The sequence below is a fragment of the Talpa occidentalis genome, unplaced genomic scaffold (genome assembly GCF_014898055.3).
Source record: "Talpa occidentalis isolate TD23 unplaced genomic scaffold, MPIMG_talOcc4v2.1 talOcc4.17, whole genome shotgun sequence".
NCBI classification, from domain to species: Eukaryota; Metazoa; Chordata; class Mammalia; order Eulipotyphla; family Talpidae; genus Talpa; species Talpa occidentalis.
This window is the reverse complement of record NW_023601754.1, coordinates 13,537,715-13,560,413: the sequence shown is the minus strand read 5'-3', so window position 1 is coordinate 13,560,413 and position 22,699 is coordinate 13,537,715. Positions and strand designations below refer to the sequence as shown.

General features: G+C 39.3%; 1 protein-coding gene and 1 pseudogene across 5 annotated transcripts in view; both read right to left on the bottom strand.

The window, feature by feature from the left end:
- The window catches only part of CNTNAP4 (contactin associated protein family member 4), a 271,211-nt gene that overhangs the window by 160,690 nt on the left and 87,822 nt on the right, over positions 1-22,699 (bottom strand). For all 5 annotated transcript variants that reach the window (XM_054697006.1, XM_037516186.2, XM_037516184.2 and 2 more), the window contains one exon: positions 4,686-4,879. In XM_054697006.1, coding sequence (XP_054552981.1) covers positions 4,686-4,811 — 126 coding nt within the window. In that variant the 5' untranslated portion in view covers positions 4,812-4,879. The remainder of the gene's footprint in view (positions 1-4,685; positions 4,880-22,699) is intronic.
- LOC119250274 (60S ribosomal protein L12-like) lies at positions 16,950-22,137 on the bottom strand (annotated as a pseudogene).

Here is a 22,699-nt window from a genome sequence, read left to right as displayed (position 1 = left end):
CTGGCCTGTACCCTGGTTCTTGTATAAATAAATAAATCTTTAAAATAAATAAATAAATAAATAAATCACATCTGCTTAAATAATTTGTGAAACTGATATGATCTCATCCCTTGTCCTATAGTCTGCTGTGGAAAAGAATCTTGGACGTGTATCAGAGACAATGTGGGTAATTTAGCTGTAAAGTTACTGCATATATTGATATATTTAAAACAGTTCTTAAGACATTAGTTTTGTGCTATTTCAGCAATTATTCTGAAATGGGTGAAAATTACACCTTACATGCACTTTTTCAATCACTTTCAATGAATTGGCTGAAAAGTCTTTTGATCATAGATGTTAAGGGGTTTGATTTGTCTTCCATTTGAGTGCAGCAGTTTTAGTGGCTGGCCTTGTTTGATTTTTTGTATAAAGTATTTATAAGATATGTAGTCTACATTGTATAAATTGCATTTATGAACACTGGAACATAAATTTTATTTCAAGGAAATAAATGTTATAAAGTGTAATTTTTAAAAATATGTATGTTAGTTTCATACATTTATTAAGTAGGTAAATGACCTGTATAGATAGTAAATAAAATATTTTTCTTTGTTTTTAAAGGTTATTTGTGAGAATTCTTTTGGGTAGACAGGATCCTTGTCCCATCTAGTGCTAGAAAGGGAATCTCACTGCAGCATTTCCAGCCAACCTGATGTTCTATCTGTTTATTAACTGACAGTAGTTGTCTTTTCTTCCTCTCCCTACTGCAAGCTAGGACTAGGCTTTGTGCTTCCTGACTCTCTTTCATAGATTTATTGATATCATCTGGCGCAGACTGTGAATCTCTTAAAGGAAATTGGCATGATGTATCATTTGTATACATCTCATAATATCTAGGAAAACTGGGGAAAGAATATTTTCTAAAAAGTCAGTAAATACAAAGTTAAGATGTAACAAAGGATTAAAATCCTTACTATGTGTATCAATTAAAAATTGTTCTTTGGGGCCTCCCCGGTGGCGCAGCAGTTGAGCGCTGGGTTGCGAAGATGCCCGAAGCCTCCGCGGCGCCGGTTCGATCCCCGGCTGCTCCCTGGCCACCGGAGGAGGGTCCCACATGGCGCGCAGACCTCTCCTGACACCCGCTGCTCCCCTCAGCAGTGTACTTCAGTGCTTCTGCCTGCTCTGCTCCCCTCCCTGCTCTGGTGAATTCTCTTACCCTCCCTCGCTTCTGACTGTACCCAGTGCTTGCATAAATAAGTAAATAAATCTTTAAAGGGAAAAAAAAAGAAAGCTTATTAAAAAAAATAAATAAATAAATTGTTCTTTGGCAAAACCTCCAAATTGAAAGGATCTATAATATTCCAGGCAAAAATAACAAGAGCCAGCATCCAATTCACCATGGTTCAGTGTCCCTCCTTCAGCAATTGTACCTTCAGAGACAAGGAGTTGCCCTCAGAAGGGAGCTAAGTAATGGAACAGAACATAATTTTGCAGTCTACCTGGAAAGAACAGGTAACGTGTGTGTGTGTGTGTGTGTGTGTGTGTGTGTGTGTGTGTGTGTGTGGAGAGAGAGAGAGAAACAGATATACATATATAGAGAGAGAAACATCACCAAGGTTTGGGGACTTGGGATAGTCTGATCGACACATCTTACCTGTCTTATGTGTGGTCATGGTACCAGTTGCACCAGGTCTTAATTTTGATCTCCACATTCAAAGTTACCCATCAACTTTCTTTACCATATCCAAAGTTATCACCCAGTTCACCCCACACATGAGTCCATCCGGATTAGTGGTCTACTGGTTATTACATGGGAAACCATATCTCTGGAAATATCCAAGCTTTTGTTCACACTTTTGCAGTTTCATGGGATAACCCTTCCATATCTAAGTAAACCCCTTCATAATCTAAGTTGTAATGCTTTTTTGTTCCATACCCAAGTAATACTTTTTTGACAAGCTCACTTTAAAGTGACTTCCATATTCGGCCAACTTCTAAATCTCTAGGAATCTATGCCCCACATTTGCATGCTCCTCTGAATCACTCTTTGGTGGGTTCAGATGTACGCTAGTGTTTCAATGACTTAACATGCACTCTTTTAATACCTCCCAGAAATTTGTAAGAAGTTAGCTACAGATTAGGATAGCAATGTATTCAAATCTATTCATTCAATTGCAGTATTTTTTCCCACTAATTCACTCAGTAAGTTGTGTGCCACGTTGATTATGGGATACCATAAATCCAAACATGGGAAAGATAAACTGTCCCCCATAAAAAAAAATTTCAAAATTTATAGGGGAGAGAGAGAAATGGCCCATCCTAAGTCTAGGTGTGCTACTTCTAACCAGTACAACATAAATGCACTAAGAGGAGTTGATGGGGACAGGAGGAGTCACTTTTAGTTACTGTACTCAGAAAAGTATCCTAGGAGAATGTACTTTTCATTTACTTATTCATTCATTCCCACATACATGCAGCCAACATTTAGCATTTCCCTGCAACATACAAGATAGCATTAGAATTTGGGGGTGCTGAGGTGAATGGTTGAGAGGTACAGTGTTTTCAGGGTTCTCACACTCAGGAGAAGACAGTAAGTTAAGTAACAAAACACAGCAAACCTAAAAAATAATACCTTGACAGGTAATTGTGATAGATGCCATTTGCCTTCTAATCAGTCTGAATTGGTAAGAATATCATTCAAGCCACTATTTTATGCTGAGTATCATCTTTTTTTACAAGTGAGCAAGAAGACCAATGGCACTGCTGATGTGTGGCTTTTCCCCAGCTTGATTAATGAAAAAACAATAACTTTCCTGGTTGGGCTCTCATTTTTTTAAATGCCAAAAACATACGTTTTACTTAACAGAGCTAAATAGAAACACGCATTAGCCACTACTTATCAGGTGTAAGATCCAATGCTTAATTTAGAAAAAGAGTAAAAGATAGTCTAAACACCTAGTTAAAAATAAATTACCTCATTAGGTTTTTATTGTTATTGCTTCACAAGTATTGTTTATTTTATCCCTAGTTTTAATGGTTTTCATGTAATTAATTCAACCACAATATGCAGCTTTTTCTCACTCTTAGATGCAACTTGCTTCGGATGTTAAGGAAACTTTTCTTAAAAATGCTTGTAGGCAACTTCTTCCAGACTGACTGCCGTTCTCTCTAGAGAAAGGGTAAGACTACTACTTCTCAATTCAATTTACATCAATAAACATGTACTGAATGGCCACCAAGTGCTTTAGCAATCCAGAGGTGACTAAATCACAGTCCATTTCTTCAGGAGTTTCTAACGTATAACAGAGTTCTAGCAAGTTTCAAAAGAGAGGCAATTGACTGATCAAACAAAATTATCATTATGTGCCCAAATAGGCTTCCAAATTATCTGTGTGCTAAGAATGATGCTTCATTAAGTTACTCATTTTCTCTGGTTCCGGCAGCTCAGCCAGAGGAAAATAAAAAAATAAAATAAAATAGTTCTTTGATTGCAGTATATTGTCTGTGGCCCACATAAGATCCAAACCGATACTTTTCTACACTAACAAAGAAATACTTTTTCACCACCCAGCAAACTTCCTTTTGCTTCCTTCTTCCATCAGATTTTAAACCCGACCAATCAACTACAAATACCACCATGTACTACAACACGCCTCCTTGACAGCCTCTCCTCTCGGAGTGGGGCTTCTCTGCACACTGCACATCCTTTTACAAACTTACACACTTTAAAAAGAGTAAAGAATGATTTAAATATATATCATGGATATATGCATATATATACAGCAGGTCCTCAATCAACATCGTTTTGCTCAATAGGATTTCCTTATGCAATTATTGAGAATTAAAAAAAAAAACAGCAATGTCACTGGGTGGGGTGCGCACTCCGTCTCCATGTCTAGTGGGTTTCCTCCGAGCACTCCAGTCCCCTCCCACATCCCAGAGATGTGCATGGGGGTTTATTGGTCTATTTCAACTGTCTCAGTAGGAGAGAGGTATATGTGATGGTCCCTGGGGTGGCAGGGCATCCTGGACGGGGCTGGAGCCCACCTTGTGCCCTGAGCCGCAGGGGGAGACTGACCACCTGTGACTCTGACCTGGAATAAGTGGGCTGTGAAAAAGAATGAATGAATGAATACAAATGATTGTGTAATAATAGAAGTGTCTGGGGTCTTTATTTAGAAGTTTGGTGATGTTTTTGTGACCAGAAAGATGCTAAAGATGTCAATCAGCCTCTGGTAAAGTCTCAGTTTCTAACCCCCTGGCAACGGTTTAAATGAGGACTTACTGTATGTATATACTGAAAATATTATATATAAAGTCCTCCATATACTAGAGTGAGAGGGAGATATCTCAGCATCATTGGAGGAAATAAAAGGCATAAATTCTTTTGACCAGCCTTCAAGATAACGTAATACTATTGTGCTATTGAATAAAATTTAAAAATCTTCATACAGTTTCATTTCTTAGAATTCCACACTATTTAGTGGACTAATAATATTTTTTTCAACTTCTGAGATCTCTGTGAGATCTTCACCTTGAGCATTTTCAGAAATCATTCCTTGAAATACATAAGACAATAAACATTAATGTATTTTCTGTTGGAAAATGTTTTTAAGTAATTCTGAAGATTCTGTTTTTCAACTTAGATTAAGAAACTGGTAAACAAAGATGCCTTGAAAGAGTAAGTCCTTTGTAAGAAAACGTACCCAGATGCTGTCCTCTTGCCGATACTGTTTCCAGTTCCTGCCGCTATCACTGAACATCAGGAGGTAGCTGGTCACCCAGTTGGAGCTGCCATAGCCCCCTTGGGTGGCCACAGCAGTGATCTCCATTCTTTCTCCGAGGTCAATCTGTAGCCACTGGTATTTGTTGGACACAAGTGGAGACCAACCACCAGCTCCTTTTATGAAAATAGAAGACAAGAAAAAAAAAATGACGAAGAATTAGTTAAAAATCTATGTTAGTGGAGTAGAAAGGCTAGTTAGACCACATTCTTCTGTGGAACTTTAGAAAACCAAATTACCTAACCATGAAACTTCTCATAGAAAAGCACAAATTTGATGCGAATTGGGTGTGAATGGATGGAACCTATGCTAATTACCTTCATTTCAAAGTGTCATAACCTCATGACACTGGGAGGTCAATTCAATTAAGATTAAACTCACTGAATGTTTCAAGTACTTAATTTGATAGGTGGAAATTCTTGCCAGCACTTGGAACCGGCATGTTCATGCTCACATGCATGACTGGGTAACTTCTAGCCTGGATATTAGGGAATCCCTTCACAGTATGGAGGAAGCAGAAAACTACCTGTGATGTCACATCATGTGTAGACTCCTTAGAGAAATAAATAAAGCATTAAGCCTCGGAATTCTAAGGAGGTAAAGGAAGATTTCCAGCCCTCACTGCATTTACAATGTTTTAGGAGGAACACACACTGAAAAACATGTTTGAAACACACCGTGAAAAATGTTAATGGTGAGGCCAGGCAGCGATAATACCACAAATGGCGGGGAGTTCTACCTAGTAGCAGCAAGGAGCTAAATCTACAGAGGGTCAGAGGTGATGACATTTTAAGGAATTCTGTAAGCTGTTGATTAAATACAGCCATCTTGCAATTGGTCACAGTGAGAGTATTTAAGCCATGGAAGCTGGCAAATTCCATAAATGAGCATGCCCTCCATTCCGGTCAGTTCACCAAGACACACCATGGTCCTATCCTCTAGGGGTGAAGTGTCAGTAAGAGAAGAGTGAGGGAAGAATTAAGAAGAAATCACAGAGCAAGCTGTGCTTGAGAACTCATAAATGAAAAGGGAAGAGCCTGCTGAATATTCAAGTATGGGTAGAGCAGAATTTATCACGTATTTTTTTTCAGTCTAACACAACCCAGAAAATTATAGGTGTGCCCATTGTGTGTCTCATTAAGGGGTCTCCTTCCTTCAGTTTAATATGATGATGCTTCCTTTATTTGAGGGGTTATTTATTTAAGGTAATATTGCCATTGCTGATTATGTAAACCATATATCATCATTCCAAAAGTCATGAAATATGGTTTAACACACTCATGAATTCATAATTATCTAACATTAATAGCTATTAAAATGCACCCCAAATAAGATTATTACATCAAGTTTTCTCTCCCCCATTTTCTTGCCACCCTAATTGAGGTTCTGATAATAAGATATGAAATTTCAAAGAGGTTACCTTTAAAATATATATAGTTTTTACTCAAGCATTCTCCTTGATCTGTGCCCTGCTTTATAAAACCTCAAGTACCAGTCCCCCATACAAAGCCAAGCCCACTAAACATCCACTATTAAGTCCATGAGACCTACAGGGACACCCCATGGGGCACTACTAGATACTCTCTGAAATTTCCTTTTTTCTCAGAGGCAGTCATTGTTTAAAAATGTTTTCCACTCCCTACCTTAAAAGTACAATATTCTTCCTTTCTTTAGATCCAAAATATTTATACATATGCAATTTCTTGTCAGGGATATCCATAATTTTCTCTGTATTTGCCTTGAAGAATCTATGGATGGGCCAGTAACCTGAACAGGTGGAGTGTTCTTGGCCACCAACACCATCCACTGCATCTAAGTTAGAGTACAATATTGTCATATTTTAAGCTCATTGGGGAATTTGGGGACCTGGTATTGTTTATTAATTAAGGCAGGCTCGGCTGTTCATGATGGTGGGGGGAGGACCTAATACTCTCCCAGCTTATTACCCATATTGCACAAATGAAGAGAATTTATGTGCTATGAAGAGCACCTCAAATAGTACCTTGACACGAAGAACTTGGGGAGTTCTTGGGCCCTCAGTGGGAACTGCTTGCATAGCATTATTTTTTAAATCTCAGCCAACTCTTCATGCATATTTCATTTCTTCAGATGTAAAGAAACCCCATCCATCCTCTTCCACTTATTCCACTACTCTATTACTTAACATTTATTGAGCAAGTGAGAGTACTTTGTGTCAGGCACTCTGTGAAGGCGCCGCTATTAATTCTCCAAGCAGCCTGCTAGATAGATGGCAGCCACATAGCAAGAATCTGAATACCTTGACCTCATCCACAGAGAGCTCTTACCTGGGACACAACAGTGCCTTCCAGATTGTTACGATACATAAACCAGAATTGGTAGCTCCCAGTAGGTGTAGGAAAGATGGTGTTAATAGGGGCTGGGAACTTCAGGATTTGACCACCAGGCAACATGGCCATCCCTTATCTATCTAGTTATCAAGACCACATTTCTGAAGTAAAAGCACACGACGGGGGTTGAATGAGTAAATACCTCCCTCTACTCTATGTCCCAATGCCAGCTTCATTGCTCTAGTGCAGGGTGTCAGAAGTTTGGAAGTTGAAGTTCTCTAGAATCCAATACAAACACCAAGCACCGTGGTCATTTTATAGCTGCAACTGCCTATCTCTGTGTTTTTAACATAGAAAAATTGAGAAAGAGTAAATGAAGTGCCCCAGCCAGTCACGATCGTAAGTCCTGACATATTTACATTTGGAGTTTGTATCTATATTTGCTTATACCTCTGAGAAAATACTGATTATTTTGCTTTTTTTGCTTCCTCTAGTGAATGTGAATGGTCTAAAGGCAGTAGTTAATAAGGATGCATCATTTTAATATGAAATTTCATATTTCCCAGCCATTGTAACACTCCTATAAAGATCACTGTTTAAAAAAGTGAGCACAAGAGAAGCACAGTAAGGAAAAAAGAAATCAGTGTGATTCTACTGAGTTAAAAATTGGACCATCAATTCTCATCAGGAGGAAGAGGGGCCTCTCACTGACTGCTCCTCTTCCCAGCATAGCCCACTGTTACAGCTTGAAACATTTGCAGTTAATTGACCTTGAACATTTCAATTTCTCACCTGTGGTGAAAAGGTACTACTGATATGCAAATTAAGCTATGTCATTAACAAGGTACACCAGTAAAGTAATGGAGATGCAGGTGTTCTTTGGCTTCACCAGTCCTTGCAGTGGGTTAAGTCAGCCACAGGGAATGCAAAGTTGCCCACTGGGTTTTAAGCTGTGAAACTCTGCAGTTAAACTTAGTACAAGCATGTGATGGAGTGTTATGCTTGTTCTAATTTTAAAACAAATGTTGAACAGTAATCTGGAAAATGCAAATACATCGATGTAGACATAAAGAATTTGGGACACTTTCACAGCGCCCGTCTTCAACGACAGGTAGGGACAAAAGTGACATGAAATGAAAATGGTAACAGCAGCTGAAGTGAAACTTCACAGGCCACAGAGCCCCACCACCAACCCACCTGACCTCGTAGAGACACGCTATTGTCATATTTTACTTTCTTAATGAAGAAAATGGCCGCTGACTCCAGCAAATTGTACACTCTGAATTGCTACCAAACAAAATATAGTTAAAATTTTCATTTATTAAACTAAACCTTTCAGCTGCTGGTCATCTTTAATGATGCTGTTAGTGTGCCAATATATTCAACATCACTGGAAAAAGCTGTGCGACCAGTGAGTGTGTCACCACGCGCCATCCGCTCTGAGCTGACACCTGACCCACAGAACAAAAAAAACCAGCCTGTCCCCCACCCGCGTGCTTTCTCTCCCCCTAGTGCAGCCTTCCTTTTCCTCCTTTTTCTCCTGCCTTGGCCTCGTTACCAAGACTCCAGCACGATCAAGTGTCATAAATCCTTTCAAACAGAAACATTTCTTGACCCTTCATCTCACAGCCTGAAAATTCACACTTACAAATAAAAATCCTCCCCATTTATGAGACTTTTAAATGAAATGTAATACTTACTGCTATGAGACTCAAACTCGAAAAGCATATTAAGTGCCCCTTGATTTCTCTCACACACCGCAAGTAGGTGAGTGTACAGTAGTGTTATTTTTGAATTATAAAACAAGTATGATTCTTCTTAACTCCAAAGTAAGAGTGATGATCACAGTGAAGATGAGCTTTGAAAAATTTAGCTACTGAATGACCACTAAATGCAGTATATCGTGTACCTGTTACCTACCACTTTTAAACATCAGATGCCTGAAGAGCTTGTTTCTATTATGTATGTTGCTGTGAACTGCAAGGAAATAAAAAAGTAAACTAAAAATTATCCAGTGCCTACTGAATGCCAAAAACTCTGCTAGCTGTTTTATGTACTGCATTAAACTTATTAAAGTTACCTAGTGAGATGAAATATTTCAACATCCTTTCAAATAAAACCAAAAAAAAAAAAGATTTACAAAGGATAAGTAAACCTTCCCAATATTACACAGATTATTTTGATGTAGATGAAAAATTACTTATTTTTAAAATGATTTTAATGTGTAGACATCTCATTTTTAAAATCACCCCTTTTTCAATTCTTTATCCTTGAAATAACCATACAACTATCATTGCTTATGGTGTTATACTTTATCCCAAAAATACATGCAAAGAATTTTTTCCATGTTTCTTAAAGAACGAGGTTATCCAGTTAGATTATCAGCAATATTGAGTCCTGGCTGTAGAACGGGGCGGTCACTTAAGCCAGGCCAGTCAGGGAAATTCCAATGTCAGGGCAGTTTAAAAAAAAAAATTGAAGTGAACATGCACTTGGTTGAAGACTTAAAATACAATGAAAAAGAACCACTTGTATCCTCTAGTCATTAAAAATGGCAAGATCGCCATTCCTGGTGGTCCTCGGTAAAGGCGATGCGTCATCAAGGTCGTCAACTTAAAAAAGGTTGAAACTACAGAATGGGGAGTCCTATTTCTTCCTCGAGATTTAAAGAGCAGAAGGACATAGCTGGTCAAGAGCACAAAGCACAAGTGAACCCAGTTGAAAGATAGTCCTGGACACCAGGAGGGCATCTACATTTCTAGAAAATAATTGGCTTAATTAAAATTGTCATAAGAAAGTCTCCCTCAAAGATAATTGTATTTTTCTCCACATGTGATTTCATCCAGATTTCCTCAAGAGTCTAAGTCTGCCCAGATCGCTTTGACCTTGACATTAAATTACAACAACGCAAGGAAACAGAAAGAACACAGGGCCCAAATTTGTTTGGCTCCCTTAAATGGTTTACGGTGCCCCCGGGTCATCATTTAGAACCTTTTAACTGCTTTGTATTTTTCTTATTGCCAGAAGAAGACATGACTCTATCAGTACTGTGTGCATGTGGGTCCTTTCTCATAGTGCCCCTGATTCCCGTCTTGGCCTTCGCTGGTACCGCATGGTGACTGTTCTGGCAACGGAGAGGTCACCTAGCCAAGCCAGCGGGAGCAGTTCCAAGATTTGGCTGGGATAACAGAAGAGCCCTCCTTTCTGCTACAAATGCTGGGAAGATAGCATTAGGCATTAGGATTTTGGAGATAAAGCAAGACCAAGTCCTGACGAGATGGCCAGCACCCCACGTCTGGCTGAGCCTGCCGACACACCTGCATTTCCAGTTCCATGACCTTCTTTTTTTTTTTTTTTACTCTTTAATGGTTCATTTCCATCCAGGATAAGCACGATTATTTTTCCTATTTTAAAATAAAGACTTCTTTTGACGCCACTCTGTTTGTAAGTCAGCCTTCTTCAAATAAGTCCTGCTTAAACCTCCAAGGTTTCTCATCTCCACTGAAACTGCTCTTGTCAACATTAGCAATGATCTTCACGTGAATAAATGGTCAGCTTTTAGCCACAGTTCCCATCACCTGCTACTTTAGACTGCCCCCAGCGCCTGACAGACTGCTCTCTTAGTGTCCCCCTAAGGTCACTCTCTTGATTTTCTTCCTAGCTCATTGCTGCTCCTTCCCAGGCACCATTGCTGGAGCTTCCTTTTCTCTCTAATCATCTCCAGTTTGATATGCTCCAAGACTTCGGGCCTTGCCCTGCTTTTTCTGGATCTACATTCACCCCGTGGTGGCCTCTTTTAGCCTTGTGGATTTCATCTTACTACGTGCCAATAACCTGAGGCCTCTTCCATGAACATCAGACTTGAGTATCCAACTCCCTACGGGATCTCTTTAACATTTACCAAACCAAACTCTTGTTCTTCTCCCCAAATCCTGTTTTGTTCACCCTTTTCCCCATCCCAGTTTATAATTCCATTCTTTCAGTTTCACAGAACAGAAAAAAAAAGGGGGGGGGTGGAATCATGGTTGACTTTCTCTCTCTCTCACCAAGGAAATGTTTTTGGCGCATTTATTTCCCAGTACTCCCCCATCCTCAGATCCTTTGGTTCAACCCACATCATTCTAGCCCAGATCCTTGCAACAGTCACCTAACAAGTCTCCCGTCTTCCACCTTTGCTCACTGACACTCTAGTCTCCGCACAATATGTTTATAATACCTGCGCTCAAAACGCTGCAGTACATCTCGATTTTACAGAGTGAAAGATGAAATCGTTACTGTATGATCTATGGAGTCCCAGATGACCCACCCCCTAGGTCAGTCCCACCCCATGTTTGACCTCCTGCCCCTCCACTAACATGGCCTCCTTGAGGTTCTTTGAGCAAACCCTAGCCTCCATTCCCCATCCCCTCCCCTCTTTATTAACCTGTCCTTTCTGCCTGGAACTCTCTTCTCTGAGACACATGGGGCTACTGCTTTACCATTTTCAAGTCTTTGCTCAAAACCAATGCCTCTCATAGAGGCATCTCCTGGTCTGCCATATTTAAAATTCCTTCCACCCAGAAATCCTGCTCCCATTTGTCTTACTCTTACCAGGTTTTGGTTTTTTCGACAGAAACTGACATCATCAAACATAGCATATACCTTTCTTCCTTATTGTATTTCTTGTTTGTCCTTTGTTTTGTTCCACGAGGCCAGAAGTCTTCACCTGTTTTGTTCACTGATAGAATCTTAGTGTCCAGCATATTACTTGACACATAGTAGGTGCTTAACAGAATGCATAAAAGAATGAAATAAATCTGTAACCGTAGTGTCTAAGTCTGTGTAAATTCATTCACCAACTAGTGGCAAAGCTAGAGCTGGAACGAAACTAAATAAAAGTGCAGGGCACTTTCCTTTCTAGCACAGTATTTTTCATGAGGTTCTCAAACCGAAGATTCAGGCATTTGGCTGATGTGCGCACACACAAACATACACACCCTCCACACACTAGCATTGACACCAACTGTCTCAAAGTTATACAGTGTAGTCATTTATAAACTACATTTCCTAGATGTATTTGTTGCTTTGTTTTGGATTTTTTATATACGCAATGAAAAAAGAGGTGCTTTTCAATTCATTTCCCCAGCAAGTTTCTAAATTAATAATTCCTCACTAAATTCTCTTAGGTTTTAGTTCTCTGTTGTTGATCAATTTTCCCTCACGGCGAATTGGCAGACTGACTTTCAATCCTACCTCTTGTATTGCCAGATCAAACATTTCTGAAATCTTTAATAATTCAGTGGATTGAAAAGTAAATATTTACATTCTCACTCTGTTCGGGCATTTTGATTGGTATATTTGATTTGCAAATTGTGACAGCCAAATTTACTCGGGAAGGTTAGAATAAAGTTACAGAAGCACCAAGTCTGGTGCCTTTATTTTTTTTTTCTTCACAGCAAGTTTTATGTTATTCCAATTAGTAGTTTCTAGAAAAATGACTTTCAACAACACATGATGTCTAGAAATTCAAATGAGAATCAGGACTTGCCTGTGTTTTGCTTCCTAAGCCCATTACGATGCTTTTCTAAAAGTTTCGATTTAGATCTATTACAGTAGGCAGGTCATTTCAGTAAATGACATCATGCATCAGAAGGAGCACACTGACAGAATCCCAGAGGTTGAAAAACCATTTTTTGCTTCCCTATCTTTATTTTTTTATCTTCCCCAGCCAGACAGAGATGATAAGCTGTCATGAGCCAAATGTCCCCCTATCACTCCTTCTGGGTCAAGAAACTGAAGTCACTCTCTTGCACCCAACATATATTATTTACACAAAATGACTGGAAAAGTCAGCTTTACTAGGGCATAGTATATCAGAAAGTTAAAAGTGCAAAACCCATGCCAAGCATTTAGATGATAAAATCATTTAGTATTTTCCTAATTTGTAAAAATGATGAAACATATTATACCATACATCATGCTTCCAATTAATGAATTACGTTTATCTCCAGGTTTAGTTTACTTCTTCAATTCGGTCTTGACTATACATATTTTATTTAAGTGCTACTTCATCATGGAAACTTTTGTTTCACAGACAATGGGAGACATTATGAGTGATGCTTGAGACCAAGATGGCCTTAACAATCTCTTCTGTTTGACTAAACTTCAAACAGCCTTCTTCCTGACATAGGTCTCTGACCTCCCTTTTCTTCGAGCATTTAATTTAGGAAACTTGCAATTGTAAATTTATTTCCGCTCCTTGAAACATAAATCTTCATCAAGTTTCTTTTCAGTTTTACAATCCAAGAATGTCTTTCTCAAGGGCCTGAGTCATCCCTTTGAAGTGTAATCATCAAGAAAGATAGCGCCCCCACCTCCCCCATCTCAGTGGGAGGGTAGGAACTAACTTCCATAAGTGCCAATTAGCAAGCACAAATGGTCTAATCACATTGACCAACTTCTCCCTTAATGTTCTCACCGTACTTTTCCACAGGCTTAGCCCAGCTCTTAAAAAACACTCCCACCTTTTGTTTTAACAGAGTTGAGTTCAGTCTCTTATCCCTCTTGCAGTAGGCTTGACCCCACTGCTCCAGTTTTGAATAAAGTCTTTCTTGTCTATTTAACTCAATCCAGTGCAATTTTTTCTTGACAAGAGAGATTTTTTTTTTCATTAGAACAGTATGTTCCATTTTTCTGCCTTATGAATCATGCTCCCCCAAAACCATTCTACAGAGTCTAAGAGAAGAAGGTAAAGAACAAAGCTTGGAAGTGAATGAAGGTCTGACTGGAAGCTGACCAGAGGGATTCTTCATGTTAGAGGCAGTACCCAACAACTACTGTGTACCAGCTCTGTATATGAAGTCAAAGACTGTCCCCGTCAGCTTCAGGGAATCTGAACGGCACATGAGGTGTCAGGGGACCCAGATATAGCCAAGGGTGACCACCTTTGCCAAGAGGACAGTCCAAGGGATAGACTGGATACTGCATTTGGCAGTGCATGTCCATAAACATCCAGAGTTAGAACCAACCCAAGCAACCTTGGCAGATTTCACTGACCCAGAATACAGGGATACAACCAATGATCTGTGGTAGACACCAACATAAAACCAAAATATTCCAGGGAAACCTGCCACCCAACTGCGCCACGGTATCATCTGCATTCCTCATGTGCCCGGAGGAATTTTGGAAAGGAATAGAGAAAAGATGAAGAAATCAAAAAGTATGAGCATTTGGGAAGAAACTGATATAACCAAAAAGAGGCTACTTTACCCAGTGAAGGCTGGAGAGGTCTGAGGTGATCTAATACATGGGCACATAAGAGAAACAGTCTTGGGATTGAATAGCAAATTGCATCTGTTCCACTTTAGAACAATACTCGCTGCTGCTATGGTTTTGACAACACTGAAAAATACATGGGACTTCCATGTTATTCTTCAACTATTAACATAGCCTTTGGATTCAGCGGTCTGAAACTGGCCTAAGAAAATCATACCAACTAGTGTTTTAAATCAGAATGATTAATGTACTGTATCTTCTTACAGGTTCTAAACCTGTAAATTAAAGGCTGCTAATTACGCATTTTATATAAATCATTTTATACAACTATATTTGGATTATTAAGAGCAATTTTAACTGCAGGTATCCACTGGTGGTCATCCAGAATTACTAGAGGTGGCAGCCTGGTGGTGGGAGTCCCAGAAAGCATGAGCCCCACGTTCCCCACTCCCATCACCACACCACAACTCCAGGCATCCAGGCATGCTGTGAACCTGACTTCCTGGACGGGGGTCTCTGGGTGCAAGTGGTGGAGCTGAGGGGCCAATATGGAGTCTGAAACACTAAGAGAGTGTGTGTGTGTGTATGTGTGTGTGTGCACGCGCACGCGCACGCGCTCCTCCAGCTTTAGCGCTTTGGCAGGCAGGACAATCCAGCTCTCCTGAGAGACCATGGCGGCCACCATCTCGACCATATGGGTGATTCAGCTTGGGTGGCACAATTTGAACTTTAGTTCTCTCCCCTCTCTCCCAGGCCTTTGGAAACTGCAGACCCTCTTGGTTGTTCTCCCTGGTAGAAAACAACTTGATTGGCTCAGGCAGCAATGCTGTGGGCCTTGGGTGCTCCACTTTGAGTCCTGCCTGTTTGGCTGAACTTTGGCTCTTGAGGAGATGGTTAACTTCAGAGTTTGGTAAGGAGGCTGTATTTTGAAATCCTGGTCTCTCCTACTCTTCTTCTCTCTCTCTATTGTCTTTGAACTTCTCACTGAACTTCTCACGGGCAACATGGGCTTTTATCCTTAGCTGTTTGGGGTCTCTGGGTACCCGGTGGTTTTTCCCAGTATCAGTTTTGGTTCCCTGCTCAATATTCGAATCAATGCCGCTCTCTGGTTCAAAAAGTATTTTCTCATACATGCAGCATGGCTACGGTCACATTCACTCTAGAACAGAATCACTCAACATCCTTTGAACATCATAGTGATTTCCGTCAGACTTGGGCAGAAATAAATGTATGTGAATATATAATGTATGTATGTGTGTATGTATACATGCATGTATGTATATTTACACAAATACACAGAAGTAGATATAAATGTATAGATACAGATGTTTTATATACTGGCTTTAATAGATACAGTGCTCTGTACAGTAGCATGGTAGCATGGGGACACAAAGAGAATTTAGAGCTAAAGCCAGCAGGTACAATATTCCCCTGTGCATACATTCAATTCTGGAAATGCTTTCAGTTGCAGACCTTTTTGCTACACAAATGAATTGCTTCCTCTAACATCTGAGCACCCTAGCCAGCTCCATCTGGCTCCTGGCCTATGTACAAATAGCAGGGCACACAAGGGCTATCATTTTATTTTTTTAAATAGTGAGACAAAATACACATGCAGCTTAAACCAAAATTGTGATAGGCTACCATTAATTTTGCCAGTGACTGACATACATGTAGATGTCTTTGGATTATCCTCAGTTATTACATGTGTTTTAAATGATTTCTTCATTTTGTTACATAAAAAAATCAGGTTCCAACATGCCTGATTTGGGAATATTTCACTGGGCTCAAACAGCGAAGATGCAAATGTGACGAACAACACAGGATGATTTTTCCAAGACAAGCTCTGTTACTTATTAATCTGACTTTAACCTGTGGTTATAAACGTGTACTTCTGTCATTGTACCTCATAAACTGAGGAATCAATACCTTCTAAAGTTGTATGCCACTAATTTTTCTGCTTAAGAAAGATTAAGCAAATATATCCCTGGCTTTACCAAGATAAAAATTTACCTAGTATTTCAAGGGTATGTGATCTATTCCGTCAGGATGTGAAAGGTGGGAAAATGCAAGCATAAGAGGGAAAAAACACATCATTTTGCTATTTATCTCCATCTTGTGTCTATTTGTAATGTATAATGGAAAGTTCTGAATTGTCCTTTTTTTTTTTTTTTGATAGAAAGAAAGTCTCACAAAGCAACTCATTTCCACTCAAACCAATGAGGCCTTTCACACGACTGTCAGGTCACCTATCATAGTTCATGGTTCCCAGTGGATATTGATCCATTGAGTCATAATAAAGTAGGGCTTCCAGTGGGAATGAGAGTTAATGCAAACATTTTCTGGATCAGAAAAGATGGACCAAAAAAATAGGTCATGCATCTGACTAGCCAATTTCAAACTGCTTCTGGCAACGCTGTGAATCTCATCCACACCTCTGCATCTCCCCACACACTGTTACTACAGAGGAGGATGTTAACAACTGGAAAACAGCATCCTAGCAGAAGCATCTCAATTCATGGTGACAACTACAATCACTGTAAAAAGCAAATACTTCTGATATGCAAAAAGTAAAAAACAACTGCCAGCATGGATGATGATGTTGAAATTGTTACTGCTTTTATTATATCATTTTCTGGAAAAAAAAATGTGTTTCCCATTGTTTGTTAAGTGATCTTTTATTGAAATATTGTCCTTTGTAGCTCTTAACTGGCTGAGCTCTCTACCGCACCACTGCTGATATCAACTACGATGTCATGAGGGTGGCAGCCATTGGCAGTGTAGCCCACAGACTGAGCAGGCCCAGGACCTCTTTAATGGTGCCTGAGAGTTCTCTAGCTAAAGATCTGTGCCACATCTGTCAAGCTATGTTGACAATTTCATCAAATGTGCTATTTCCACTGTGCTTAATGTTTTCTGCTCCCTTCTGATACTAGGCAGACTCTTGACAACTTTGAGGATGAGGGCAGAGGCTGCTGGTACCACCTCCACCTCAGTCAGTCTGTTCTGAATGCTGTTTCCCCATAATCCTCACTCCCATTCACTGGTTGTCTTGGTAATATCTTTTTGAAGAACAGACCCACAGGGCCAATCTTGGAGGCCAGGACAGACATGGCACCAACTTCCCCACTGGTGCACCTCAGGCATATGACTTTGATTCACTGGGGTCAAAGTTAAGCAGCCTGGTGGAGGCAGCTGGTGTCAGAAGAACCAAGATTCTGGGCCTCCTCTGAGCCAAAAGACAAAGGTGAAATTTTTTCTAAAAGTCAGTTTGTGTTGCTGTTTGGATCGACCTGCAGAATTCAGAATTTTGCGTTTTAATTTTTCTTAATTACCATAAAAGAAAAAACTTAAAGGAAGTGGAAAGAAATTTCTGGAGGTGATGAATAAGTTTATGACCTTGATTACAGTGATGGTTTCATGGGTACACACTCATCTCCAAACTCATCGAGTTGTATACATTAAACATGAACAGCTTTTTGTATATCAATCATACCTCAATAAAGTGGTTTTAACAATTAGCAATTTGTAATTTTAGGAAATATGAATGTAATATTTCCAGATTCAGCTAAGCTTAATAGTGAAATATAAATGTCAAGAACTTCGTGTTTTCATTTAAATGCACAATTTTCTTTCAATGGATGCATAACTGAGAAGAAAATTGTGTTGCATTATACACCCTTCATAAAATATTTAAAGTCTTTCATTTTTGCAAAATTATATGTAAGACTGGATACAAACAGGAGGGAAAATATGATGGCATGAGCATTACCCTTAAGGGAAACTCCCAGATGACCTACAAGTAGAGTTTCAATATTGAATTAATGATTTATGTAATTCTTGAGGGGCGATGCCTTCAAAGCAAAAGAACAACAATAAATGAATATTGGCTGAATATTTTGCTGTGTTGACATCCTGTATCTTTAGAATACCCATCTAATTCAGTAAATGGGCTGTGGGAAAAATAACCAGGTGTTATAGGGCAGCCCCGATATTGAATGGGTTGCCTGGCTGTGGGTCCTCACCCACGCGCTTAAAAGGGACTTATTAATACTCCACTACAGGCAATCAGAAGCATGATCAAAATTTTGTCACTTAGCGCAAGCCCATCTTTAGTGCCACAGCCACTGCAACTACTCGGTTATTTCTCGACTTATCTGACGAGCCCTTTTCAGCATCCTTCATAGATGCCCCTTCCTTTATGTTTGTTTAAAAGTTAACACAACTTGCCTCTCCTATGTTACTTTACATTCTTAGTGGACTACATTTTTCATGCCTAGGGCTGCAATGACGTTTTTTTGAATGCTGAAGACTAGATCTTTATTTTTAGCTCTGACTTTCCTCTGAAATCTGTACCCCAAGTCCTGAATGCTTCCTATACATCTATTTATAGACTCTCTATACCTATCTCAAACTCAACATTCCAAAAATGAGAGCCTTACTGCCTGTCAAAACCAGATGGCCATCATTCCATCTTAAGTCACTCAGACTAAAATCTTATAATCGTGTCTAATTATCTTCTTTCCATAATAGATATTTCTGTGTGTATAGAAATGACCAGGTCTGGTCAGTGTTACCTCCAAAGTGATTTTCATTGTAACTTTTACCTCTTATTATCCCTACCTTAGTGTGTGCCCTTGTTTTGTTAAATATTTTTTAAATACCTATTTTCTGTACTTATTTGAGAGCTGCTGAGTACAGATATAATTTTGGGATGAGTAAGTGAAAGAATGGAAAGATATGCTACTTTTCTTCTTTGTCTTCTCTCCTTTCCAAATCAATGCATCCTAACCATGCATGCTTCTAACCTATTCCTTGTGGTAAAGGATCCCAAGCCCTCACTCTTGCTACCCCCACCCTCGGCTATCTATTTGTTCATTCTTTCAGGTCTTTGATGAAATGTCGATCCATCAGAGAGAACTTCTCCAACTACACTATACATTCATATCTTTGTGTGTATATATATTTATTGGTGTATGTGTATATGTGTATTTACATCTATATGTACATAGATAACACGTTTATCTTACCTTTCTCTCTTCTATCATTCCCTAGACCTTATTCTGCTAGGCAGGTATGTGGGTGGATAGACAGTTTATTATCTAACTCATGGCAATGGGAATAAAAGCTTTGTGTGTTTAGTTCATTGCTGGATTGTGGCCATGTGAGAGATCTTAATAGTGAGTTAGAACCAGCAGGACTTGGTAATTTGTGGATCACCTTTCAAATGTTAGATGCTGGGAGGACAAGGAGACACTTGGAAAGTGAAGGATGACAGCCTGGAGAACTTTCTGAATGGTTGTCCCAACAGTAAATTGGAATAAAATTTGAAAGATGTGTAACTTCAAGCTGAATAGGAATCCTGAGGAAACCCAACAGGTAGAGAAGGCTGTGGGGTGATTCACTTTGAAAAGGAGAGGCAACTCTTCTAGGATAATGAAAGTTAAGAACACAGGCCAGTAGGATTTGCATATGTTTACAAGCTTTGGCAGAAAAACAGGAAATTGTGTTCCCACCTGAAAGGCAGAGGCTTCCCTCAAATCTTCAATACTTGCCTCTTAAATAACCAATCTATTTTTACCATTGTTCCCAGAGCTGCTTGGTAAAAGCAGGCTGAATAATTTTTCTCATGGTGATAAAGGGCATCCTTTTTGGCACAGCAAAATACAACTTCAATCTGGTGTTAAAGCCTTGAACACAGGGCATTTTTTTATGGAATCTTATTCTCCACAACTTTACTGAATTTTAGCTTTCCCATGCTATTCACTCGGGCAGGACTTCCTTTCCTCCGGCTCTCAAAGGCAGCTCAAATACCACCTCTCCCCCAATCTAGCCTGTTACATATGAGAACTCATAGGATGAGTCTCATTTGTGTTTGTTAAATTAATAAGAATCAAATTTCATATTAGAATATCACTGTCACATTTGAATTCAACTTTGCAAAATCAAACTTTGAGCTGGCCAGATATAAAAGTGAGGCTTATCATCAGCTGAGCTGTTCCTGTTCTAATATGACCAAACTCAGCAATAGATAGACAGATTCTGAGATTACCACAGAAGATCCAAGGGCTAGAAGAGTTGCTTTCTATATGATAACTACGTAAAATGACAAGCTACGTATAATAACTACATAAAATGAGCAAAGTCAAAATTTCAAGGGGTCTTAAACATTTTCTGTTTTGCCATTTCCTTTCTAAGAAATAGTTCTGATTAATTCCCAGCAATCTCTTTTGGAATATCTGAAATGTGTCTTGAATTCTAATGAAGAAATGAATATTTGCTGAATACTGATTAATAGCATCAACCTAATTAAATATCTTAAATTTGCACGATTAACAAACTCCTCATACCTTTTCAAATTAGGAAGAAAGCAGAAACGAGATGTTAAATATTGAATCAAGACATTCTTAATTCTTAATAAAAATTATGGAAGCACAAGAAACTAGAAGATTATGAAATACCACCCTCTTTAAAAACCCCTAAATACCATCCATCATAAGAGAGAACAAAATTTGTCTCCTCCATCACAAACTGGAAAAAGTTAATGCCAGATCATATGAGAACTCATAGGATGAGTCTCATTTGTGTTTGTTAAATTAATAAGAATCAAATTCCGTATTAGAATATCACTGTCACATTTGAATCCAACTTTGTAAAATCGAACTGTGTGTGTAAAATCAAACTGTGTTTCAAACACAGAAACCAGTATATAGGTGGAATTATCAATATTATTCTAATCACCATCACTAACACCCACAATTTACAACCTAAAAACCTGAGACAAAATGTGATCAACATAGGGCCTCCCCTGGTGGCGCAGTGGTTAAGCCCGCAGCCTCTGTAGCGCTAGTTCGTTCCCTGGCCGCTGGCAAGGGTCCCACAAAAAAAAAAAAAAAAAAGTGATCAACATAACCATCAGCACATACAAAATCAAAGGAAATCCCAGGAATAACTGCGATCTGCCAGCTATAACAGAAATCACCTATATTCAACGACACATGAGCTGGATTCTCACGATAAGCCTAAGGAATGGAACTATCATCTTCCCTAATTTAGACATGAAGAAGCTGAGGCCAAGGATGGTAGAGGCACTTGGGAAAGGTCACCGCACTGCGGTAAAGTCAGCTCTGATTCCAGAGCCTGATCTTTTGCACTTATGCTATTGCTTCCACCTTCGCAGAGCTTTATCTTTTATGAAAGAATAAGATGTCACATCAGCTGCTGATACCTATTGGATGAAGAACTGACACAGAATACACTAAAGAAGTTTAAGGCATGGAGAGTACTGCTGGCTGAGTGACTTAGGAAACCGAAACATTTCATTCAGCTTCTAGAAAGGGATTTCGAAAGGTCAAAGTGAAGGGTTGGAGTCTTCCAAGCAGAAGAATGACGAGGACGGACAAATGCAAGGCACATTTTTCAGCATGGCAGTAATTGGACTGGAGGGAGCGAGGTGCGTGGAGAGGGCAGTGGTCATTAAGACAAGTAAGGAGAGTGGAGCCAGACTGGAGAAAGCCTTTCACTTGAAGCTAAGAAAACTACCGCCAGACTTCAAATATCGGAGGCTCACTGAGAGTGTGTGCTTGTGTTGGGCACACTTGTGGATCACCAATGTTAGATACATAAATTAAGAAAGAGAGAGAGCGCATACCATTTTAAATGCACAGAATAAAGAACACTTAAGATCACTAATAACATTCATGATTATTCATACTCTTTTATATTCATATTGTTTTACAGAAGACAGTACTTGCAATCTTTTGCCAAGCTGGACTTACTTTGGTGATGGGCAGTTTGATCTGTGTGGGCATATTCCATCTCTCACTCCAGATACTCACTAAATAAAAAAATCCTAACATGTTTTTATAGGGCACTGAGAATAACAGTTTTGTGGTTCTGTCAGAGATTTCTGGATATTTAGATCAAAAAATAGACATTGAATAGAGAGATGTTGTCCTTTTAGCATGAGATCACATTGTCAATCAGTATGTCTAACTCCTAAGTGAGTGGTTTGAATGTTTCACCTTGGGATATGCATTCTTAATACACTGACCTAATGTATGTGGTTCTGGAAATGACTTTTTTTTTATGCCATGCTAGAGAACCCAGATGTGCACTGTGAACATGTAAAATGACATACTTACAGTTTTTTTAAAGCAAGAAACAATTGAGCACTGGGAATATATCAAACTCTTCTGGCTCAAGTCTTTTGCATCACAGTCCAATTTTTAGGGGAAAAAAATGCTAATAGACCTTTTCCCCAATGTCATTACATTTTGGCTCATGAGAGAGAAGTTCAGGTAACGACATGCTGCTAAGTGTTTAATAACTTGTTCTCTAGTGGGGGGAAAGTCCTGCTTTAGAGCATTTGTC